Source organism: Canis lupus, chromosome 2, assembly GCF_011100685.1.
Source record: "Canis lupus familiaris isolate Mischka breed German Shepherd chromosome 2, alternate assembly UU_Cfam_GSD_1.0, whole genome shotgun sequence".
NCBI classification, from domain to species: Eukaryota; Metazoa; Chordata; class Mammalia; order Carnivora; family Canidae; genus Canis; species Canis lupus.
In genome coordinates this window covers 53,462,094-53,486,148 of record NC_049223.1, presented here as the reverse complement: position 1 = coordinate 53,486,148, position 24,055 = coordinate 53,462,094, and the positions used below count along the sequence as shown (strand labels likewise).

Genomic DNA, 24,055 nt, shown 5'->3' with positions numbered 1-24,055 from the left:
AATTTTTCTTCTTTTAAGATTTTATTTATTTATTCATGAGAGACACACAGAGAGAAGCAGAGACACAGGCTCCATGCATGGAGCCCAATGTGGGACTTGATCCCGGGACGCTGGGATCATGCCCTGACCTAAAGGCAAATGCTCAACCACTGAGCCCCCCAGGAGCCCCTGAAAAAAATTTTTTTTAAATGTGACAACAACATTTCTTTCTTTCTTTCTTTTAAGATTTTATTTATTTATTCATGATAGAAATAGACAGAGAGAGAGAGAGAGAGAGAGAGAGAGGCAGAGACAGAAGCAGGCTCCATGCCTGGAGCCCAACATGGGACTTGATCCCAGGTCTCCATGGTTAACAACCTGGGCCAAAGGCAGGCGCCAAACCTCTGCGCCACCCAGGGATCCCCTGAAATAAAATTTTTTGATACCAAATGGTGAGTCCTTCAGTTTCTTTCTCCCACTCAGTCCCCTAAATGCAGGTAGCTAAGCTTATATCCTCCAAAATGAGGTAAGAGCATGATTCCCTGGGGAATGGACCAGCCCCACAAAAAAGTCGCAAAAATACTGATGGTTAGGGTGTGCAAAGAGATGAAGAGATGGTTCGGTCACCCTGAAAACAACACTCACTACTTGACATGCTTGCACACTGACCCTGAGCTTCTGATCAACATTTTAGCATCTTACTCTTCACTCTTAATGGCCAGCCAGTGAGCACCAGACATATGAGGAAATGGTCCAACTTGAAAGAGACCAAAACAACAAAAAAAGAAACTCCGTGAACAAGCAATTCAAGGAGTAGAAAGCTAAAAAATAAAAATAACTTACAACCCATATCATCAGAAAAATAAAAATAATTCACCTATAAGCAAGTTTATAAAAGAGCCCCAGAACTTAGAAATATGACAGCAAAAATTAAAAAGGCAGGGAGTTTGAAAGAAAAGAATGTTCCCAGAAAAAAAGATAAAAAGACAAAGAGACCATAGAAAAAATAAGAAAATTAGAGCTCATTCCACAATGTCTAACACACAACTAATAGTTCAAGAAAAATAGACCAGAGAAAATTCAGAGGATACCGTTAAATACATAATACCAGAAAACTGCCCAGACCCAAAGAACATTAGTTTCATGCATTCACGTCTGAGCTTTTCGCAAAATAAATGAACAAATGATAGATCCCATGACACACTGTGCTGTGCTGATATATAACATTAAGAATAAAGGAAAGAACCTAAAAGGAAACAAAGTCAGATTGCATATACGAAGGATCCAGAATCAGAATGGAATTAGATTTTCAATAGTAAGGTTGAAAGCTAGAAGATTCTCAGGGAAAATGATTTTCAGTTTATAATTCTTTTTTTTTTAATTTTTATTTATTTATGATAGTCACAGAGAGAGAGAGAGAGGCAGAGACATAGGCAGAGGGAGAAGCAGACTCCACGCACTGGGAGCCCGACGTGGGATTCGATCCCGGGTCTCCAGGATCACGCCCTGGGCCAGAGGCAGGCGCTAAACCGCTGCGCCACCCAGGGATCCCTAGTTTATAATTCTGTACCCGGACAAACCATCCAATAATCACAACATGGAATAAAGTCGTGTTCAGATTTACAACATCTAAAACATTACCGCCCCTGTACCTTTTCTTAGGAAATTATTGGTGTGTAGTCTTCCGAAACAAGGAGGAAAATTAAAAGAGTTCGATGTGGGATCTAAAACACAGCAGGAAGGCAAAAGAAATTCCAAAGACTTTGAGGATCCCAGCCTGGCTCTTTCCAGTAGACCTCGGTGCGCCTGGACGGTTTGGTCAGTTAAGTGGTGGACTCTTGATTTCCACGCAGGTCCGGGTCTGGGGTCGTGGATGGAGCCCTTGCATGAGGATCCCGTTCAGTGCACAGTCTCTCTCCCTCTGCCCATCCCCTTGCTTGCACGCAGGCATGGTCTCTAAATACATACATACATACATACATACATACATAAAATCTATTAGGCCTCAAGCTAGGTCAGGCCATGGTGGAGTAGAACAAGGATGGTGGGCTCTAAAGGGGACACTCTCCAAGCAAAAAAAGAAAGAAAGAAATTAATTTATCATCTGATGTATTTGAAGGTAGTGAGCAGAGATTTACACTTCTGGTAAATTGGAGATGAATTAGTAGCAGGCACAGAAAAACACTAAGCAAATGAGAACAGACACAGCGATAGTCAATCTGGAACAAGCTAGAAGTTGTTAAAAGAAAAGATGGGAATGTAGTCCTAATAGGGTCCATAGGGCACTGTGGTAAATTACACACAGTCACAATAAGAGGAACACTGAATATTGAGTTAACCAAAAACTATGATTCAACTTGTATTGGGAAGGCGAGGAAAGAGAGAGAGGGATGCCTATGGACGTGCCTGTGTGCCGGTGTGGTGTAAAACCGCCAAACCCTCATCTTCCATTGCAAGGAGCTAGCCGGGCAATCTTTAAAAACTGTACGTCCCAGGGGTGCCTGGGTGGCTCAGTCGGTTAGGCGGCTGCCTTCCACTCAGATTATGGTCTCAGGGTCCTGGGATGCAGCCCCGGAGCCCCGGGGCGGTGTGGCTCCCTGCTCCCCACCCCCTCACCTTGTCCTCTTAAATAAATAAGTAAATCATTTTTTATTTTATTTTATTTTTTTATTTATGATAGTCACACAGAGAGAGAGAGAGGCAGAGACATAGGTAGAGGGAGAAGCAGGCTCCATGCACCGGGAGCCCAATGTAGGATTCGATCCCAGGTCTCCAGGATCACGCCCTGGGCCAAAGGCAGGCAATAAACCGCTGCGCCACCCAGGGATCCCTAAATAAGTAAATCTTAAAAAAATACCTGTGTATCCCCCAAAATAGCAGTGTAAGGATAATATTGAGATTAATGCAGTTAATTTGCAATGGCAAATTGCAGTTAGGAATAGAAAGCTGTTCCTTTTAGAGAGCAGGAATGGGGCACAAGGAGAGGTCCATTTTGTTCAATATTTTAAAGAACAATTTGACTATTTATTTATTATTTATGTTTTAAAAAGATCTTATTTATTATGAGAGACACAGAGAGAGAGAGACAGAGACAGAGACATGGGCAGAGACAGAAGCAGGCTCCATGCAGGGAGCCCCATGTGGGACTCGATCCCGGGACTCCAGGATCACACCCTGGGTTGAAGGCAGATGCCAAACCACCGAGCCACCCAGGGATTACCCCAATTTGACTTTTTTTTTCTTTTTTTTTTTTTTTTTCAATTTGACTTTTTAAAAGCAGGCATAGCAGACTCTGCTGTCCTGCCCACTTGTCCCTTGCGGTGTATTCAATGAACTTCTATCTCCTTTAAAAATAAACAGATAAATGAATACTCGCACATATGTAACTGGAGAAAGGGTCACATTGAAGGGAGGGAGTGGTTATGGTGGCTGAAAATCAGGGATATTCCCACTAAGACAGAGATGGAGATAGAAGTGAAAAGGACCCTGGGAATGCATGATGAAGCAATTTCTTCAGTGGGACAGGGTTCCATTGGTACAGCTAGTGTATACTTGCCTTTTTTTTTTGTTATTTAAAGTAGGCTGCAGGCCCACCCTGGGGCTGGAAGTCACCACCCAGAGAGGAAGAGTCCACACTCCACCGACTGAGCCAGCCACTGCACAGCGGGCGTACCCCTGAGCTAGCTCTTACCACTGTCCCTTGAATTGTTGATAGCAGTTTTTTCTTTTTTCTTTCTTTCTTCTTTCTTTCTTTCTTCTTTCTTTCTTTCTTTCTTTCTTTCTTTCTTTCTTTCTTTCTTTCTTTCTTTCTTTCTTTTTCTTTCTTTCTTTCTTTTTCTTTCTTTCTTTCTTTTTCTTTCTCTTTCTTTCTTTCTTTCTTTCTTTCTTTCTTTCTTTCTTTCTTTCCTTCCTTTCTTAATTTCTCTTTCTTTCTTTCTTTCTTTCTTTCTTTCTTTCTTTCTTTCTTTCTTTCTTTCTTTCTTTCTTTCTTTCTTTCTTTCTTCTTTCTTCTTTCTTTCTTCCTGGTTTTAGATGCTACACGTAACCACAGTTAAGGAGGTTATACAATAAAAATTAAGTACTCCTCCACAGTAAAAGGCTCTTGGGTGTCCTTTAAAAATATTTTCTGCACATAAAAGAGTACAAATGTTTTTTTTTTTAAGTTTTATTATTATTATTTTAAAAGATTTAATTTATCTGAGAGAGAGACAGAGGAAGGGAGCCTGATGGGGAGAGAGGGAGAAGCAGGCTCCCCGCTGGGCAGGGAGCCGGATGTGGGCCTTGGATGTGGGCCGGGCCTCGATCACAAGGCTCTGGGGTCATGGCCTGAGCCCAAGGCAGACGCTTCTTCCCTGACTGAGCCATCCAGGCGCCCAGTTGTATTATTTAAAAACATTAAAGAAAATTATCTATTTAATTTCAGAGAGAGGCAGAGAGAGAGAGAGAGAGAGAAGAGAGTAGCAGGGGGAGAAGGAGGGGAGGCCGACTCCCCACTGAGCATGACCTGAGCTCTCACCAAGAGTCAGCTGCTTAACCGCCTAATTGAGCCACTTTGGGCACCTCCAGAAGTACAGACATTTTAAAAGAATCTTTAAATCTTTTTTTATTTCAAACTATGAATAAGTCAAGTTTGTACAACCAATACTTTTTTTTTTTTTTTAGTTGTCACTATGTTTTATGTCGTGGGATAACCGCTGTCAAGGTGCACATTCTTGCAGATGTGAAGATAAAGTCTTACAATACATGATTGGATTAGATAAGATTTCTGTCTCTCAGCAGCCTCTCTTCTTCCCTCTCTCCTTTGTCACAGGCGGGGTCGGGGGAGGAGGGGGACGTGGGTTTAAAAAACCAAGAGCGCATTTGCACCGGAGCTCCCCTGTGATAAGGGCCCCAGGGCAACTGGCTTAAATGACAAAGGAAAATTCTTGGCTCCCTAAAGTGGCAAGTCCTGGGAGCCCCTAGCTTCAGGGCAGGCCGGTTTCAGGGGGCAAGCCCAGGAGGATGCGTCTCTGGATCTTGCTGTGCTTTCCCCTCTTGGAACTTTAAGAATTTTTAAATCTTTTTTTTTTTTTTAAGATTTTATTTATTTATTCATGAGAGACAGAGACACACAGAGAGAGAGAGAGAGAGGCAGAGACCCAGGCAGAGGGAGAAGCAGGCTCCATGTAGGGAGCCTGATGTGGGATTTGATCCCGGTCTCCAGGATCACGCCCTGGGCCAAAGGCAGACGCTAAACCACTGAGCTACCCAGGGATCCCCAATGCCCTTCACCAGTTGGGGCGCTCAGGCTCTGGGACTTTACAGAAATCTTTACAGAAAAAAGGTAACAGGTTGCTGTGTTGAGAGAGCAAGAAGCTTGGAGACCCCTCTGCTTCTACTCCCGCCCTGCTGTGCGTGGGAGTGTGGGCCTGGGGGCCTGGGGAGCACCCCGATATGTTTACAGAGGAAGAGGGTGACACAACTGGTACTTGAGAAAGCAGTGAAAAACAGTTTTTGTTCTATTTAGAGTGTGGTCGATATGTATTTCAACTTTTCTTGGGCTGGCTGTCCTGCAAGAGGCTTCTCAGCAGGAGGCTGTTTGCAGTGACTGATCCCCGCTGCTACAAGGGGAACTGGGTCCTCGGCCTTGTGGTGGTTGTTCGCACCCACTGGGAGTCAGCTGCACCCCAGCCGTCCCGAGGTGAAGTAGCTTGTGGCTAACCATCCTGCATTGAGAAACCTTGTTACAAACCCTATTTATTTATTTTATTTTTTTTCTTTTATTTATTATTTATGATAGTCACAGAGAGAGAGAGAGAGAGAGAGGCAGAGACATAGGCAGAGGGAGAAGCAGGCTCCAAGCACCGGGAGCCCGACGTGGGATTTGATCCCAGGTCTCCAGGATCGCGCCCTGGGCCAAAGGCAGGCGCCAAACCGCTGCGCCACCCAGGGATCCCAACCCTATTTATTTTTTAATTAATTTTCATTTTTAACGTTGTTATTGTTATTTTTTTTAGTGATCTCTGTACCCAGATTGGGGCTCGAACTTGTGACCCTGAGATCGAGAGCCGCCCGCTCGGGGACTGAGCCGGCCGGACACCCCCAAGGCCTGGCTCCCCTGCTCCTGGTGGGCGCAGGGTGCTGAGCGAGGGCAAGAGAACAGAAACGGATCAGACGGGTCAAAGGGCAAGAAGGAAGGGAGGGGTGTCGAGGCGCAGCACTCCCGTGTGGTGTGGACAGCGGAGCCGGGCTCTGCACGCTGGTGGCCGAGGGCTCGTGCACCACCTGGGGCCTCCAGGCGCCCAGCGACCTCCACAGCGGCTCTTTGCTGGAGTCGGAGGTGGGAGCAGCCGGGAGGTGCCCCCGCCGCCCTGGGGGGCTCCGAGGGAGCGAAGCCAGCGTGAGCTGTCCTGGCGTAGGCCGCGAGGCGCGGGGACCAGTGGAGCTCAACCTCACCTGACCCGCGGGCTTTTCCCCCTGGTTGTTAACAGCCTATGCCCCCTCCTCCATAAAGGCTTTTCTTTCTTTTTAAAAAAGATTTGATATATTTATTCATGAGAGACAGAGAGGGAGAGGCAGAGACACAGGCAGAGGGAGAAGCAGGCTCCATGCAGGGAGCCCGACGTAAGACTTGATCCGGGGAGCCCAGGTCACGCCCTGGGCCACAGGCAGGCGCTTAACCGCTGAGCCACCCAGGCGTCCCCAGCTTTTCTAATCTTCTCGGGAGACTCTTCTTCCTCTTCTGAGCCCAGAGCATTAGTTCATTCATCTTTCTCCTGACATGCATCTCTTCATTGGCTTTTCCCTGTTACCGATGCCCGGTAACTACTGCTTTCCCGTTGGGACAGAGGCCGGAAGGAGCTGTCATCTACCCTATTTTATTTTTTAAGATTTTATTTATTTATTCATGAGAGACACACGAGAGAGAGAGAGAGAGAGAGAGAGAGAGAGAGAGAGCCAGAGACACAGGCAGAGGGAGAAGCAGGTTCCATGTAGGGAGCCCGACGTGGGACTCCATCCCGGGACTCCGGGGTCACACCCAGGGTGGAAGGCGGCGCTAAACTGCTGAGCCACCGGGGCTGTGCAGTTATGTGATGATACACACCCAGGCTGTGATAACACCAGAGTGCTGGGAAATGGTTATGTAAACTGCTTCTTCAGTGCCTAGTATATAGTAGCTTCTAAATTAACAATCACGGGCAGCCCGGGTGGCACAGTGGTTTAGTGCGGCCTGCAGCCCAGGGCGTGATCCTGGAGAGCCAGGATTGAGTCCCATGTCGGGCTCCCTGCATGCAGCCTGCTTCTCCCTCTGCCTGTGTCTCTGCCTCTCTCTCTCTCTCTGTGTCTCTATGAATAAATTAAAAAAAAAAATCTTAAAAAAAAATTTCCTCTTAAAAAAATAATTATCACTAGCAAGTTATAAGAACATTTAAAGGGGATCCCTGGGTGGCGCAGCGGTTTGGCGCCTGCCTTTGGCCCAGGGCGCGATCCTGGAGACCCCGGATCGAGTCCCACGTCGGGCTCCCGGTGCATGGAGCCTGCTTCTCCCTCTGCCTGTGTCTCTGCCTCATTCTCTCTCTCTCTCTGTGACTATCACAATAAATAAAAATTAAAAAAATAAAAAAATAAAAAAAAAGAACATTTAAAGAAAATGCAGTAAGTTAAATTATAATTTAAAAAATTTTGACAATTATATACCTATGTTAGATGTAGACATAGAACATTCCCATCATTTCAAAAAGAGCCCCTTTGCAATAAATTCGGTCTCCCCAAGGCAGCCACGTAGTAGGCAGATTAACGAGCCACTGGCCCTCAAGATGTCTTTGCCATGCCTACAACCTGCGGATACGAACACACCTTTGGATAGGTTACATGGCAAAAGGGCTTTGGTGGCCTTGAGATAGGGACATTATCTTGGATTACTTGGATGGGCCTCATAGAACCACGAGTCCTTAGAAGTGGAAGAGGGGCCAGAAAGGTGCATCAGAGGAAGATGGAACCGTGGGCAAGGAAACAGGGCTTGAGGTAGGAGGAGCACGGGACCCACAGCTGCCGGCTTTGAAGACGGAGGATGCCAAGGAATGCAGGCGGCCTCTAGACCCTGGGAACACGAACAAAAGGGGACCTCAGTCCTACAAGCACAAGCACTGGGTTTGGCCAACACTCTGAATGAGCCAGGACGTAGACTGTCCTCTAGAACTTCCAGAAGGAAACACAGTCCCGCAGCACCTTGACTTTAGCCTAGAAAGACCCACCCTAGAGACTGCCGACTTAAACCGTCAGCATTCTGTGCTCTAGCGCTACATATTAGTCTATGTTCTTGGATTTCAGGAGTCTGGCTTTTTTCACTTATGTTTTTTGAGATTTACCTGTACTTTTGAAACAGTAATTTTTAAAAAATCTGAGTAGTGTTCGATTATGAATACACTGCAACTTACTTTTTATTGATGGATACATGGGTTGCTTCTGGTTTTTGGCTATCACGACTATGTACATCCTTGTACAAGTCTTTTTGTGGACACACCTTTCCATGTCTTGGGTAAACATGACTAAATACCTAGGAGCAGAACTGTGGGGTCACAGGGTACACATGTTTTAAGAGTTCTCCAGAGTGGTTGCCTCATTTCATACTCCCACCTGCACGGAGTTCCGGCTGTTTTATATCCTCACTTCACTGAACTAAGCGCTTAAATGTATTTCATCGTGTGCCTAAGTGTACCGCAACATAGAGAAGAAAAAAAACATAACAGAATACTGAATTTGTATATGCAGAAAATGTAATATCAGTCATCTCCCTCAGAAACTGTACTGTGGATACAAGGAACAAGTAAAGAAAAATTTTTGATTAAAAAATCCAATTTCGGGGCACCTGGGCAGCTCAGTGGTTGAGTGTTTGGCTTGGAGGCATGATCCCGGGGTCCTGGGTTCGAGTTTCACATCAGACTCCCTGCATGGAGACTGCTTTTCCCTCTGCCTGTGTCTCTGCCTCTGTCATTTTTAGGTTGGTTCCAATGTTTTGCTTTTAGAGACTGCTGATATGAATAGTTTTGCACAAATGCTATTTTGCATATGTGCAAATAAATATGAAGAATATATTGTAGCATGCAGGATTTCAGAATCAAAGGGTTTAAGGCATTTATAAATGTTTTTTTAAAGATTTTATTTATTTATTCATTACAGGGAGAGAGAGAGAGGCAGAGACACAGACAGAGGGAGAAGCAGGCTCCATGCAGGGAGCCCGACGTGGGACTTGATCCCAGGTCCCCAGGATCACTCCCTAAGCCTAAGGGAGGCACTCAACCACTGAGCCACCCAGGCGTCCCACATAATCTAAATTTAAAGTAAAACCAGAATCCTTAGAGAGATCTAATTATATATAGCTTCATTATTCCATTGAAATTAGGAAAGTTTAAAGTTTGATTATTAAGCACAAGTAACAATGAGTGTATATTATAACATATATAAAATCAATTCTAAGCAGAAATTACCAATCTGGAGTTCCCAAATTGGTAATATGGGGAAAACAATGGCTGGAGAGAAAAGGAGAGGAGAAAAATTTATAGGTATAGTAAACAACCATTACTACCCTTCTTCTTTTTTTTTTTTTTTTTTTTTTCATTACTACCCTTCTTGGAGTGAATAAACTGTTGAACAGGCTGCTGTTTTAGGTATTATTTTGAACTTATTTATACATTTAACATGCAGTATTATCTTTTGGGATGCTGATTTTAATAGGAAAACATAGGCAAATTAATGAAAGCTACCTTTGAAGGCAGGTTTAGAATAATAATTCCTCAACTTTATTCAGTCCTTTTCAAGAACTTCCAATTCATTTCACATACATTATTCCTTCTGCTCCTCATAGCTCTATGAACTGGAGCAGATTTTATTCTCATTTTATGTACAAGGAAAAAAAAAAAAAAGATACCCAGAGAAGATGAATTGCCTAAAGTCATCATGTTTGTATGGGCTAGAACCTGTACCCTGGTACTCTTTTTTTTTTTTTTTTTTTAAAGATTTTATTTATTCATCCATGAGAATGCACAGAGGGGAGAGAGAGAGAGAGGCAGAGAGAGAAGCAGGCTCCATGCACCGGGAGCCCGACGTGGGATTCGATCCCGGGTCTCCAGGATCGTGCCCTGGGCCAAAGGCAGGCGCCAAACCGCTGCGCCACCCAGGGATCCTTACCCTGGTACTCTTAATACTGGTTTCCCTATTTTCCATTCCCTTCAGCCCCTGCCCTATGTCTCGCCTTCTCTCTCATCAGAGTAATTTTTCTGTTGTTATACGCCTCCTAGGAAATGACAATTTTAATAATGGAACAATATTTATTGTATCTATCTACTTAAATTTTTTTTTAACATATCAAAGTTGCATTAAAACATCAATATGCAATTAGTTTCCCACCACTCAAAAAATTTTAATATGTATTGAAGATTCTGGACCAGAAAATGTGTAAAGACAAAGAATATCAAAATAACTTATAACAAATTTCTGAAACCTCTCACATATTAAAATTATTAAGATAAAAATATGATTTACAATACATGTTTGCCATGTGGTATAGTTAAAAAAATAGTACACATACTAAAATTAATTCATCCTACTTATCAAAATTCCTATTATAAGAATGAAAATATTCAAATGCTTATAAATAGGTATTCAAAAGCTTTCTTTTGAATAACATTCTTTGGTGTTCATAAAGCTGCATATATTATATCTATTTATCATACAGTTTTTTCAGACTATACATTCAGTTTAAATTGGAAATGAAAAATAGGGTAAAATATCTTGATTTCATGGTGCCCAACTACTAATGGACAAGATTTACTTACTAAATTTAAAAATAACTACCTTTCTTTGATACTTCTTATAGATCTACATGTTCCAGAAATTCAAAAAATTAGGTCTAAAGGCAGAAAATTCAAATATGAGTTGACAATTATTTATGATTCTCTCAACTGGCTGTTCCACAAAATATGGAGCTAAATGAAAAGAGAACCCTAGCATTGCTTGGATACCAGCTTGACAAGCAACTTGGAATGGCAGATGCACAAGAAATGGAATATTCTACTTCAGAGGAAGAAGACAAGTGATTGAATAACATACACACCACTTAGTATAAGTTCTTTACCTAATAAAGTAATTATTCATTTGCAAATATTACCAAAAGTAAAAAAATTTATTTTACAGAGTGGTTGGTTTTTGTAATACATCAATAATGTTATATTTCCCTATTCTCACTGCTTATCTCATTTCAGTGGTTGGTTTCTCCCAAATAACTTAGTTTACATTTAAAGTGGCAATACAGCTTTTACTTAATGTATTTAAGTTATAATTAGAAACCAGTTTTATATACAGAAAATCCATAAATATAGAACTTTTATTCCTATTTTATCCTAGGACTATTCAAAAATTTGACTAAAAATTTTTCATTTGGGTCTTTGTAGTAAACATGAAAATACATTATTTACAATGGAGATGCTTTCTGACAGAAAGTAAACACGCAGAAGTAATTTTGGTCTTCACTAGAATCCATCATTGTAGGTTCATTTTGAAGATGCTGTGATATATCACATTCCTCAAATTTTAAGGTTCCGTTTATACACATAATTCAAGTAATTATTTTACTTGTACTATTAATGCTTCATTCTATATTTAAATTTCCTTTAAGAAAAATTCCTTGATCCAATAGTAGGGAGCTTTAGAATATTTCTCAAATACAGCAAAATATTTCTGTACAATTATGTGCAATCTTCTTCCTTCTGGCAAAATTATAAATACCGAGTAATCTTCATTGTTCATACCCCAGAGGTAATTCTCGAGTTATCTCACATGATGTAAGTACCATCTTTGTAGTACTTCATGGACTCCATTTGTTTTGTCATCGCTAGAACATCATGAAATCCAGTACTTAGGCCAGACATATGTTGAAAGTATGCCTCTTTTTCCACTTGAATTGTTAAATTGTTTACTCCAGCATCTTTAAGTATTCCTGTAACCTGTTACAAAAACCCATACATTTTAAAGCATTTAGATTAATAGATTTAGTGCTTATGTCTTAAATAACTGATCTCACATTTTTTTTTATAGCCACAGATAGTCAAAGATAATCCTCAAAATAAGTTTATTATTTACTTGGCCAAATGTTAGATGTAATCCTTCAGATGGCCAGTAAATTAATGACTGAACATTCAAAGTTGAAAAGGAAAATAGCCTTTATTTCCAATTTGGTAGTTTTAGAATAGGGATACAGGAACTGTTTTGATCTTACCTCCGATCACAGCATATATGTTGCCAACTTGAACAGTGATTATTATTAATCTAGATCTGTATTTATAATAATTTTTTTCTGGATAATTGATAGGGAGCCAAGGTGAATAACCAAAATTTTTTTACATCCACTTAAGCTTATCATCTAAATACTATATCTTAATTTTATTTTAACCATTTTTGGGTAGAAAACAAATCTATATATAAAAAATGTTATATTATCCTTGCACTGCTGAAAGATTGACCTTTTTTAACAGTTAAATGATTACTGAACAGTGTAATTTATAATGTGTCCCAGTTTATGTGCGAATTAACTCAAATGATACTACTTTAAAAACAAAGATTATCACCTGCTGTACTATTCTTTGTTCCAGCACATCGGATGTCACTTGTATATGAATTGTTCCTGCCACAACACTGGCTGAATGACGCCAAAAATGAGGGTCTCGGTATGATATTAATCCTTCAATTTTCTGTATCTGTCAAATAAAAGTAGAGGTAATGTAAATGGACTTAAAGGCTAATTAACACAAAGCAATCTTTTTGGTCGAGGAACCAATATTAAGCTGATTAAAAAGTTAATAAGGAGAGCAAAGAAGCAAAGAAGAAAGAAATGAAAGCAACAAATCGTTTGTAGTAAAGGTATATTTTGAACTGGGGGTGAGGTCAGGGAAGACAGCTCTGAATAAGAAATGAATAGGGGTTACAGGTCTTCACACTCAATACCTGTATACCCATTTTCACCTCTTTAAGAGGTACTTTGCCTTTTCTAAACATTGGAGACTTTCAATGGACTACTTGGTTTCCTCACATTCATATATTGTTGGCTATACAGAGTAAACATGTTCAAAAGATATCCTCCATGTTTAACAATGGAGAAATGTTTTTTTTTTTTTTTAAAGATTTATTTATTTATTTATGATAGACACACAGAGAGAGAGGCAGAGACACAGGAGGAGGGAGAAGCAGGCTCCGTGCAGGGAGCCCGATGCGGGACTCGATCCCAGGACCCCAGGATCGCGCCCTGGGCCAAAGGCAGGTGCCAAACTGCTGAGCCACCCAGGGATCCTAGAAATGTTAAAATAAATAAGTAACAGGCAGGGCATACAATGTAACACCACACTATTAAAAAAAGATACGAAAAAAAAAAAGGTATGAGCATTATTAATATGACATAATAGGGAAAAATTCACTTAGTACAGAATTTTTGCCATTTTTCTTTTTTAAAAAATATTTTATTTATTTATTCATGAGAGACACACAGAGAGAGAGGCTGAGACAGAGGCAGAGGGAGAAGCAGGCTCCATGCAAGAAGCCTGATGCAGGACTCGATCCCAGGACCCTGGGATCATGCCCTGAATCGAAGGCAGAGGCTAACTGCGGAGCCACCCAGGTGTCCCTCATTAGGAGATTCTAATTAAACATGATACGCAAGGGGGCTTGGCTGGCTTAATTGGTAGGCATGTATTTCTTGATATTGGGGCTGTGAGTCTGTGGCCCACACTGTGTATATAGATTACTTAAAAAAAACAGAATCAAATTCTCTTTCTCAGGGTCTTGAGTTCAAGGCCCACGTTGGATGTGAATCTTACTTTAAAAAAAAAAAAAATGGGGGTGCCTGGCTGGCTCGTTTTTTTTTTTTTTCTTTAAAGATTTTATTTATTTATTCATAAGAGACACAGATTGAGAGAGAGTCAGAGACACAGGCACAGGGAGAAGCAGGCTCCCTGCAGGAAGCCTGATGTGGGACTCGATCCCAGGTCTCCAGGATCACACCCTGGGCCAAAGGCAAGCACTAAACCACTAAGCTACCCAGGGATTCCCGGCTGGCTCGGTTAGTCGAACCTGTGACTACTGATCTTTTGGGGTTGTAGGTTTGAGCCCCATGCTGGGTGAAGAGATTACCTAAAAAATATATATATATATTTTAAATTTACTTATTTTAGGGAGAGAGAGGGAAAAAGAGCATGTGAAAGAATGTGTGTGCTAGTGGGGGGAGGGGCAGAAGGGGAGGGACAGAATCTCAAGAAGCCTTCCTGCTGAGTGCAGAGCCCAGTGCGGGACTCGATCCCTGGACCCTGAGATCATGACCCGAGCCAAAATCAAGAGTTGGAGGTTTAACCAACTGAGCTACCCAGGTGCCTGTAAAAATAAAATCTTAAAAAAAAAAAAAAAGATGCAGCACACTTCTAACTAAAAACATTTATTTTGTATTTGTTTTTTCTATGAATTGCTGGTTTATAGTCTTAGTCCATTTTCCTACAAGTATCTTCTTGATTTAAAAAATTATGGATAAAAAAAAAATAAAAAAAAAAAAAAAAAAAAAAAAAAAAAAAAATAAAAAATTATGGATAGTCTCTGCCCGTTTATACATGCTGCAAATATTTTCCCCTTGTCTGCCTTTTTTACTTTTCTTCCCCCTCTGTTCTTGTATTCAAAAATTTTCCATTTATGTTCAAAAGCTACTACATAAGTTTTGAAAATTAATGTTTCAGAATAACTTGCTTGGGTTTGCAGGTTCTTCATCCTTCCGTTAAAAGATGGAAAAAAGGCATCCTTTCCATGCCTCATATCTAATCAGATGTTTCTATATTAATGCATAAAAGCTTTGGAACAAATTGGTCTCAACCAGAACAGTTTATGTTAGAAAAAATTAGAGTACAAACTAATACTCAATTTTCTATGTTCAGAATGCCTGAGAAAGCATTTTGACTATTACAACAGTTTACTTAACAAAAAAGTTCAATATGAAAATGCAGGACTTGACATATTTCTTCATATCACCACCATTCCAATATTGTTTTGTGGCCCACTAGTTACCATGTACACATATATTCATCTATCCACAGGATTCGCAAATGGATCGAATTCCCACAATATTCCTTGGACATGTCTGCCACCACTTAATCTCAATGATAATTTCTGGTACATAAATTCTTTCAACTTGGGAGGGTGAGTTTTGCTCATGGTGTCTACTCAGCGAGCTCAAAGATCTGTATTTCTTATTTGTTAATGGAGTCTTCTGCCGATGGACAGGTTTCAACTGGTCCAATCTGTAGATTTTCTTCCTTCCTTTTTGGCTTCCAGCTTTTCTTCTTTTTAAAAAGGATTTTTACTTATTTGAGAGGGAGAGGGACAAGGGGCTTGATCCCAGGACCCTGAGATCACCACCCAAACTGAAGGCAGACACTTAACGGACTGAGCCATCCAGGCATCCCTTGGCTTCCAGTTTCAATTCAAGCTTATCAAAAAGGCTTTTTCTGCCTCTATGACACTAAAAATATTCTATTTTATTTTAGTGGTTTTTTTTTTTTATCACTTACATATTTAGTCCATTGGAAATATGTTTTGATATTGGATGGTAACGAGATACAGCTTTTCTTTCCCACCAAGTGGAAATGTTAATTAGGTCTACCCTTTCTCCCCACTGATTTGAAATGCCATCTTTTGAAAGGATAAAGAAGATGTGGTTTATGTATACAATGGAATATTACTCAGCCATTAGAAACGACAAATACCCACCATTTGCTTCAACGTGGATGGAACTGGAGGGTATTATGCTGAGTGAAGTAAGTCAATCGGAGAAGGACAAACAGTATATGTTCTCATTCATTTGGGGAATATAAATAATAGTGAAAGGGAATATAAGGGAAGGGAGAAGAAATGTGTGGGAAATATCAGAAAGGGAGACAGAACGTAAAGACTCCTAACTCTGGGAAACGAACTAGGGGTGGTGGAAGGGGAGGAGGGTGGGGGGTGGGGGTGAATGGGTGACGGGCACTGAGGGGGGCACTTGACGGGATGAGCACTGGGTGTTATTCTGTATGTTGGCAAATTGAACTCCAATAAAAAAAAATTTATTATAAAAAAAATGAAATGCCAACTTTGCTACATACTGAATTCCATAAATTCTTGGGTCTGCTTCTGGACACCAATTTTTTAGAAAAAATGTCTTTAAGGTATTTTATTTATTTATTCATGAGAGACACACACACAGAGAGAGAGAGGCAGACACACGGGCAGAGGCAGAAGCAGGCTTCATGTAGGGAGCCCAATGTGGGACTCAATCTTGGGTCTCCAGGATCACGCCCTGGGTCTAAGGCACCTGGACACCAATTTTTTTTTTTTTTTTTTGGACACCAATTTTTAAAAAATTGATTTGTTTACTGTTGTGCAAAAATGAAACCATTAGTTGTGTTAATTCTGTAACTTTCCAATCACGAAATGGGATCCTATTAGTTAATCCTATAATTTATGCATTTTGTTGTTGTTGTTTATTCTCAAGCGTTAACTGTATCTTAATTCATATTTTGCACATTTCCAGTTGGGTCAACTTAATTTCAAATGCTATTTTAAAAGGAAAATATAGGGATCCCTGGGTGGCGCAGCGGTTTGGCACCTGCGTTTGGCCCAGGGCGCGATCCTGGAGACCCAGGATCGAATCCCACATCGGGCTCCCGGTGCATGGAGCCTGCTTCTCCCTCTGCCTGTGTCTCTGCCTCTCTCTCTCTCTCTGTGACTATCATGAATAAATAAATAAAATCTTAAAAAAAAAAAAAAAAAAAGGAAAATATATAGCAAATAAATTACACACAATACCTTTTCTAAAGCGACATGTAGTTCTTTTTCATATTCTGGTGGCAGTCTCAAAAGTAGAACCTGATAGGCATCTTTAATCAGTGGAAAAACACTGAGAAATATTAATACAGCAATAAAGAGAGAACAGAGGGGATCCGCAATGAACCATCCAAACTGCTCTATAAGAACTGTGGATACGATCACACCAATACTGCCAAGTGTGTCTGCCAAAACATGTAGAAATACACCTACGAGTAAAATATATGAAAACATTAAAAATTAAAGCACATCTAATTTAGTCCTTTTATTCATTTTATAAATATTACTGGTACCTACTATACACCTGAGATTCTGCTAGGGGATGGTACTTCAAAAACAAAACAAAACATGGTCACTGCTCTCAAGAATACACAGCATAGTGGTAAAAAAGGAAAGATATAGGCAACTCTAACACAAAAGTGACTTTAGGTGTGGTTTTCCTAGAAATCACACATGAGTCAAATTTTGACATTACCCAAATTACTTAAACAAGGATAAAGAATTCAACACAATAAGTGATAAATACTTCCTCTATATATTTTACAGTATAATAAAAATTTCCTAGTTCTTTTCAAGTGAAAGTTCACAATGACACAATGTTTCCCTTCCAAATAATATTTATGCAAATGTTACTATGAAAAGGGCTCCATAATACAATAACCTGTTTAAAAATTGACATTTAAGAACAGATGTCAACATTTTCTGCAGATGACTTCAGATACTTTTTAGCCACAGATTGTTTCTCAAAAATAAGACTGTACCAGAAGCCTAATATTTACTACAAATAAGACAGTGTCAACTCAGAACAGTTGAAAAGTAGGATAATATTTGCAAAGACTCACCCCTCATGTTAGCATTCATGCCTCTGCCTGTAGATCCGTGGCTGTGACCATGCCCATGGTCACTGTGTCCATGCATATGGTGGGAATGGCTGTGATCAGATGAATGACAGCTTCCCTGAGAAGCTCCGTGGTTATGGTTATGGGCATGGCTAAAGGCACAGATACCAATAAGGTTTACTATCAGCCCTCCAACTGAGACTGGCTAGTAAAAGGAGAAAAGAAAACCTTTAAATTTGTAATTTAAAAAATAAATTTTTAAAAAATTACTATATATCTACATGTTTCTATTTACAATTTTCCAAGTATCTTTGGTAAAATCTCACTATGTTCAATAATGAAATCCAAAATTTTTAAAAAGCAGATTTTGGAAGAAACATTTTAACTTTTAAGTGCCAAAGTTTTGACAAGTAGAGGAATTTGGACTTCTTTAATCAAGTGATTAAAAATATGCACTTGGGGGATCCCTGGGTGGCGCAACGGTTTGGCGTCTGCCTTTGGCCCAGGGCGCGATCCTGGAGACCCGGGATCGAATCCCACGTCGGGCTCCCGGTACATGGAGCCTGCCTGTGTCTCTGCCTCTCTCTCTCTCTCTCTCTCTGCCTCTCATGAATAAATAAAATCTTTAAAAAAAAAAAAAAAATGCACTTGGTTCATAGTTTGTGAATAAGTAAGTTAATGCTAGAGTTTTCTTCTGTTTATTTTTTTCTTCTGTTTATTTTTTCAAATATTTTATTTATTTTTTTAAACAATGCTTGTTATTATTTTTTTAAATTTTTATTTATTTATGATAGTCACACACACACACACACACAGAGAAGCAGAGACATAGGCAGAGGGAGAAGCAGGCTCCATGCATCGGGAGCCTGACGTGGGATTCGATCCCGGGTCTCCAGGATCGCGCCCTGGGCCAAAGGCAGGTGCCAAACCGCTGCACCACCCAGGGATCCCCTATTTTATTTATTTCACCAGAGACGCAGAGACCAGGCAGAGGGAGAAGCAGGCTCCACGCAGGGAGCCCAATGCGGAACTCGATCCTGAGACTCAAGGATCACGCCATGAGCTAAAGGCAAAGGCTCACCCAGGCGTCCCTCTTTTGTTTATTTAAATAGAATTTTTAAGTATTGCTTAGTAGACCAAGTATGCACTGTAACTGAAATCTCATTTATATTACCAGATAAATTTCTGTTTGTAAGACAATGACTATAATTTACTAACTAGTCAATTCCAAATACTTACCTTATTGTTTGTTAAATATAGTAAAATTTCCCAAAGGAAAAAGAAAGTATAATGGAAAAACAAACATGTAATAGTAATCTTTCACTTTTTAAAATTATTTATTTTTAAAAAAAGATTTTACTTATTTGTGAGAGAGATGGGGGGTGGGGAGTAGAGGGAGAAGCAGACTCCATGCAGGGAGCCCGACGTGGGACTCGATCCCAGGTCCCTGGGCTGAAGGCAGCGCTAAACCTCTGAGCCATCCGGGCTGCCCTCACTTTTTTTTTTTTTTAAAACATTTTATTTATTCATGAGAGACACAGAGAAAGGCAGACACACAGGCAGAGGGAGAAGAAGGCTCCCTGTGGGGAGCCCAATGTGGGACTCAATTCCAGGACCCCGGGATCACGCCCTGAGCTGAAGGCAGACGCTCAACTGCTAAGCCACCCAGGGGTCCCTCACCTTTATTTTTTAGTGAACGGCATTATCTTGATTTAATAATGCCACAATAACATCTTGAAGGATAAACAAAGTTACTTACTCTTAATTATCCTCTCTTATAAAATGATTTTGGATAGTTGGTTCAGGGTGTTACTTAATTTACAAACATTACAATTTCTCCTTTAGAGAAACCCATTTGATTTATAAAAAGAATATATAAAAATAATGGGGACAGATAATTCTAATTAATTTCCAAAGATGTAAAACAAGAGATTTACCCTTCTTACTGAGGTTCAGAACATTTGTCTGTCAGAGTTTAAAATTTTAGTTTTTTATGTTTTTAAAGATTTTATTTATTTATTCATGAGAGACACAGAGGGAGAGAGGCAGAGACACAGGCAGAGGGAGAAGCAGGCTGCACACAGGGAGCAGGATGTGGGACTTGATCCTGGGACTCTAGGATCACGACCTGGGCTGAAGGCAGGCGCTTAAACCACCCAGGGATCCCTTTAGTTAGCTTTATGAACTTGAAGATGGTTAATGAATTTTGAATTAAATCAAATACTGCATAGAGGCCCCATCATCTCAAATATTTCTCCTCTAAACAAATACTTCATGTAGATAGTGCCAAGTCCCCTGTAATCCAACCCCCAAGAATTAGTCACTTAAACAATGGCGTATTTTCTATGCAAATACTAAACTACATATATAAAAACCTTTTAAAACACATCACATTATAGTATTGCTTTGGAATTTTTAAAAACTACAGTTCTTAAGTACTTTTTATGCCAGTATATATAGATAAGCTCCATTCTTTTTATTGGTTGCATGGTATTCTATGAATGACAGATTTAACTAGTCTTTTCTTTAGGACATTTTTTTCACCATAATGAACAGTGACACAATGAATCATGCACCTTTATGCATCTGTGCAAATATATATTTTTTGGCAAGTATTTTTGTAATAAATATTAAAGGTCAAGGATGTAAGCATTTAAAATTCAAAATAAATTTCTAAACTATAATCTAAAGCATTTTACTGATAACATGCTTCCACCAACCAGATTCCTAATTACTTGTAATTATTCAACAATTAATTGCTGATTTCCTACTATAAGCCAGATGCTAGAATTTGAGTTAATGATAGACAATTTAGGTCGTGAAGAGATCACTTACATCTTTAACTGTAGAAGAATGACAGAGGAGTTATACCTCAATGTTACTTAAAAAAAAAAAAAGAGAAAAAGCAAGACACAAGGGAAATAGTATGAAAGGGAAATCTTCCAAACTCTGGAGAGGGAAGAAAGGGATTAATGGAAAGTATCTCACTAGCAGAGACATATCGGCAAAGTCCTGATGAAGGCTGAAAGGCAGGTGTGAGGGAAAGGCAGGCCAACTACAAGAAATAGCACATGCAAAGGTTTGGAAATACAGGGAAAACATTACAGACTGCTATAGCAGAAATACAATCTACAGGGTAATTATCATTAAAATGATAATATTTTTATGATTCTATCTTTAACATTTTGTAAATTTCCTCAGGTATTTAAAAAGCACATCTTCACACAAAAACATTTATTTATTATTTTTAAAAGATTTTATTCATCTATTTGAGAGAGAGTGTGTGTGCACAAGCAAGAGAGCACAATCAAGGGGAGCAGAAGAGGGAGAGGGAGCAGGAGACTCCCCGCTGAGCAGGGAGCTCTGACATGGGGGCTGGAACTCAGGACCCTGAGACCATGACCTAAGCTGAATGCTGCTTAACTGACTGAGCCACCCAGGTGTCCCACACAAAAGCATTTGAGGGATCCCTGGGTGGCGCAGCGGTTTGGCGCCTGCCTTTGGCCCAGGGCGCGATCCTGGAGACCCGGGATCGAATCCCACATCGGGCTCCCGGTGCATGGAGCCTGCTTCTCCCTCTGCCTGTGTCTCTGCCTCTCTCTCTCTCTGTGACTATCATGAATAAATAAATAAAATCTTTAAAAAAAAAAAAACAAAAAAAAAAACAAAAAAAAAAAACAAAAGCATCTGATAAGTCAGAAAGAAATCCGTATGGTTTAGATCGTCATCTAACTGTCTTACTACGAAAATATTAGAGAAAAGGATTAATTTCTAAGAGCAGTATAAATGTAAATATAAGATGTTAATTTACATTAAAAAATAAAATAAAACCTTCCTAGATCAATAACTATAGAGAGTTAAACTTTAGCATGGAAAAGGCGATAGGGGATATGAAGAGAAATTCAAACAGGAAAATAAGGACTTACTGTTAACATGTGTGTGTCTAATTCCGGAGGATCAATTAATCTAGCCACTGACTCCACAAACACGAAAAAAGCTATTACCATTAGAAAAAGTCCATTAATAAATCCAGAGAGAATTTCTATTCGGCCATACCTAAAAATGTAGAATATATTTTTAGAAAAAAAAATGACAAATATTTTAAAAGTATAAATATTATGTTACATAAGAGTATACTAAGTTCAGATTTTTCAACTACGTACATAAATACGATCAGAAGATAACCAAGATCCTAAACACTACACTAATGCTGCAAGAGTCTTTCTGTACTTAAATTTGTTGCAATTTAAAATATTTATCAAAGTCCTACATAAACCCTTTCCTAATTTCTTAACAAGAAGTTCCTTCTCTTTAAGCCCTTGATGAGCTTTTGATCTCTGTCACAGCCCACAGATTCTGCTTTACATCAAAATTATTTGTATTTTTGGCTTACTGGTCTTTCAAAATATTAACAGTTGAAAAGAACTAAGTTTATAAATCTATTTAGGGTAGGTCTTATCAAAATTCTGTGTACAAATCAAAGATTCTAATATCTGTTAAACTGATTATTCAGTTAATGAAAGGATATTTCATGCATAGCCACCTTAAAATAAAGTTCTAAAAAATTATTTGTAATAAAAGTAATAAAATTTTATTCCCTAAGATGGAATCTGTCCTTAGGATTTTTTCATTGTGTTATATCACTTTGATGGTCGGTGTCCCTACCCATAGGAGAAAATCCGAGTTGCTTTCCATCTACTCATCAGGGCTGCAAAAAGTCCCATGACCAAAGCAGAGCAGTCAAAGAGCATGTGAAATCCATCTGAGATCAGACCCAGACTATTGGTCAACACGCCATAGAATAATTCCACAAAGGTAAAAAGCTAAAATAAATTTAAAGAAAAACAGGGGAGGAATGTGTTAGGAAATATCATTTCAAGAGATTTATCAGGACTTAATCATGAGAATTTTAACTATTATGCAAACCTTACTTGAAGATTAAGTGACACTTAATTTCATTTCATATATACTGCAAGCTATTAAGCTCAATCAAATATGTTCATCTTACAAATTCTTTAAAAGGAGATAGTTTCATTTATATGTCTGTAGAACTCAATAAACTAGGATATAAAATGTTAGCAATCCATCCAGTCTATAGTGAGATCCTATGAGAAGCAGATAAAGATTTTATAGGCTACTATATTTACTGATTTGAAATAGCACACTAAACTAATGCATCTAAAATGCCTCAAAAATTGTTTGCTAAGTAAACATTTTTTTAATAGGTTGAATATAATCCTGAAATCTTCCCATCGCTGAGAGAAAATGTAATTTTAGCCCCTCTCTATCAGAAATTTGGGAATCACTAAAATTATACCAGAACTGTCAAAATTAAAAGTTTAAGCTGTTAAGATGTCACTAATATATAAAAAATCTTACCAGATTCAAACACAAGAAGTAAAAGATCTGCCTAGAGTCATTCTCCTCAAGAATTTGTTTTAGTGATTCCTTAATAAACCTAGGGATCGATTGGGAACTATGCTGGAAAGCATCACCCATGAAGTTATAAAGAGGTGTTCCTTCAGGAGAATATCCAATTAGGGTACCTTTCTGTCCTCTCTTGGAAGGAGATGATAAGATGTTGGCAGCTTTTAAAAAAGGGAAAAAAACAACAAAGTTACAAAAGTTTTATAAGCTTAACCTACCAAAACCAACACAGTATCTGTCAGCACTAAACACAAGCACTGAAGAAATTCCCAAATTAAATAATTTCAACATCAAAATGCATGAGATTAAATTTCCTAAGGAAAAATGCTCACACAAAATGAAGAATATAGCGCTCACTACCACTCCTCCAGACAGGACATGTTCAGTGCTTTCCTGGTGTGCTGCTTTGTTCATAGCTCGAAGCTGGTCTGTTATTGGATGTGTCCAAAAATTTCCAAAAAGTAGAGCACTAATAAAAATGGGAAAAGATCCATAGCGGGCACATTTGGAAACTTCCATTTTGACAGAACAAATAGAATCAACATAGAAATCCAGGATCATGACAAAAAAGATAACTGTTGTGAAAGGCATAATGAGAGAAAACCAAGACTCGACTTTACTCTAGAAATTAAAAAAAAGAAAAAAAAATAGTTAGTAGTGCACAGGAATAAAGTTCACATCTTACATTTTAGTTAATCCCTTTATAGATAAACAAATGTTCTAATTCAATGATTCATAAGATGCCAAAACATAAGAGCTGTAGGATATTAGTGCATTTCCCGGTTATCCCCAAAGTATTAAAAAATAAAAGTACTATGATTTAATAATTATATAAATACCAGATGACCCACAATCCTTGTCTGTAACACATGGTATATATTAAATGGTTTTCTTAGGGGCGCCTGGGAGGCTCACTTGGTTACCGTCTGACTCTTAATTTT

General features: G+C 39.3%; 1 protein-coding gene across 1 annotated transcript in view; it reads right to left on the bottom strand.

The window, feature by feature from the left end:
• Window positions 1-9,735: 9,735 nt before the first annotated feature.
• SLC30A5 (solute carrier family 30 member 5) overlaps window positions 9,736-24,055 on the bottom strand; it is a 38,348-nt gene continuing 24,028 nt past the window's right edge. Inside the window, exons 9-16 of the mRNA XM_038530771.1 lie at window positions 23,447-23,735; window positions 23,067-23,275; window positions 22,353-22,510; window positions 21,614-21,743; window positions 17,691-17,892; window positions 16,831-17,057; window positions 12,582-12,710; window positions 9,736-11,960 (exon numbers count right to left, since the gene is read on the bottom strand). Coding sequence (XP_038386699.1) covers window positions 11,790-11,960; window positions 12,582-12,710; window positions 16,831-17,057; window positions 17,691-17,892; window positions 21,614-21,743; window positions 22,353-22,510; window positions 23,067-23,275; window positions 23,447-23,735 — 1,515 coding nt within the window. The 3' untranslated portion in view covers window positions 9,736-11,789. The remainder of the gene's footprint in view (window positions 11,961-12,581; window positions 12,711-16,830; window positions 17,058-17,690; window positions 17,893-21,613; window positions 21,744-22,352; window positions 22,511-23,066; window positions 23,276-23,446; window positions 23,736-24,055) is intronic.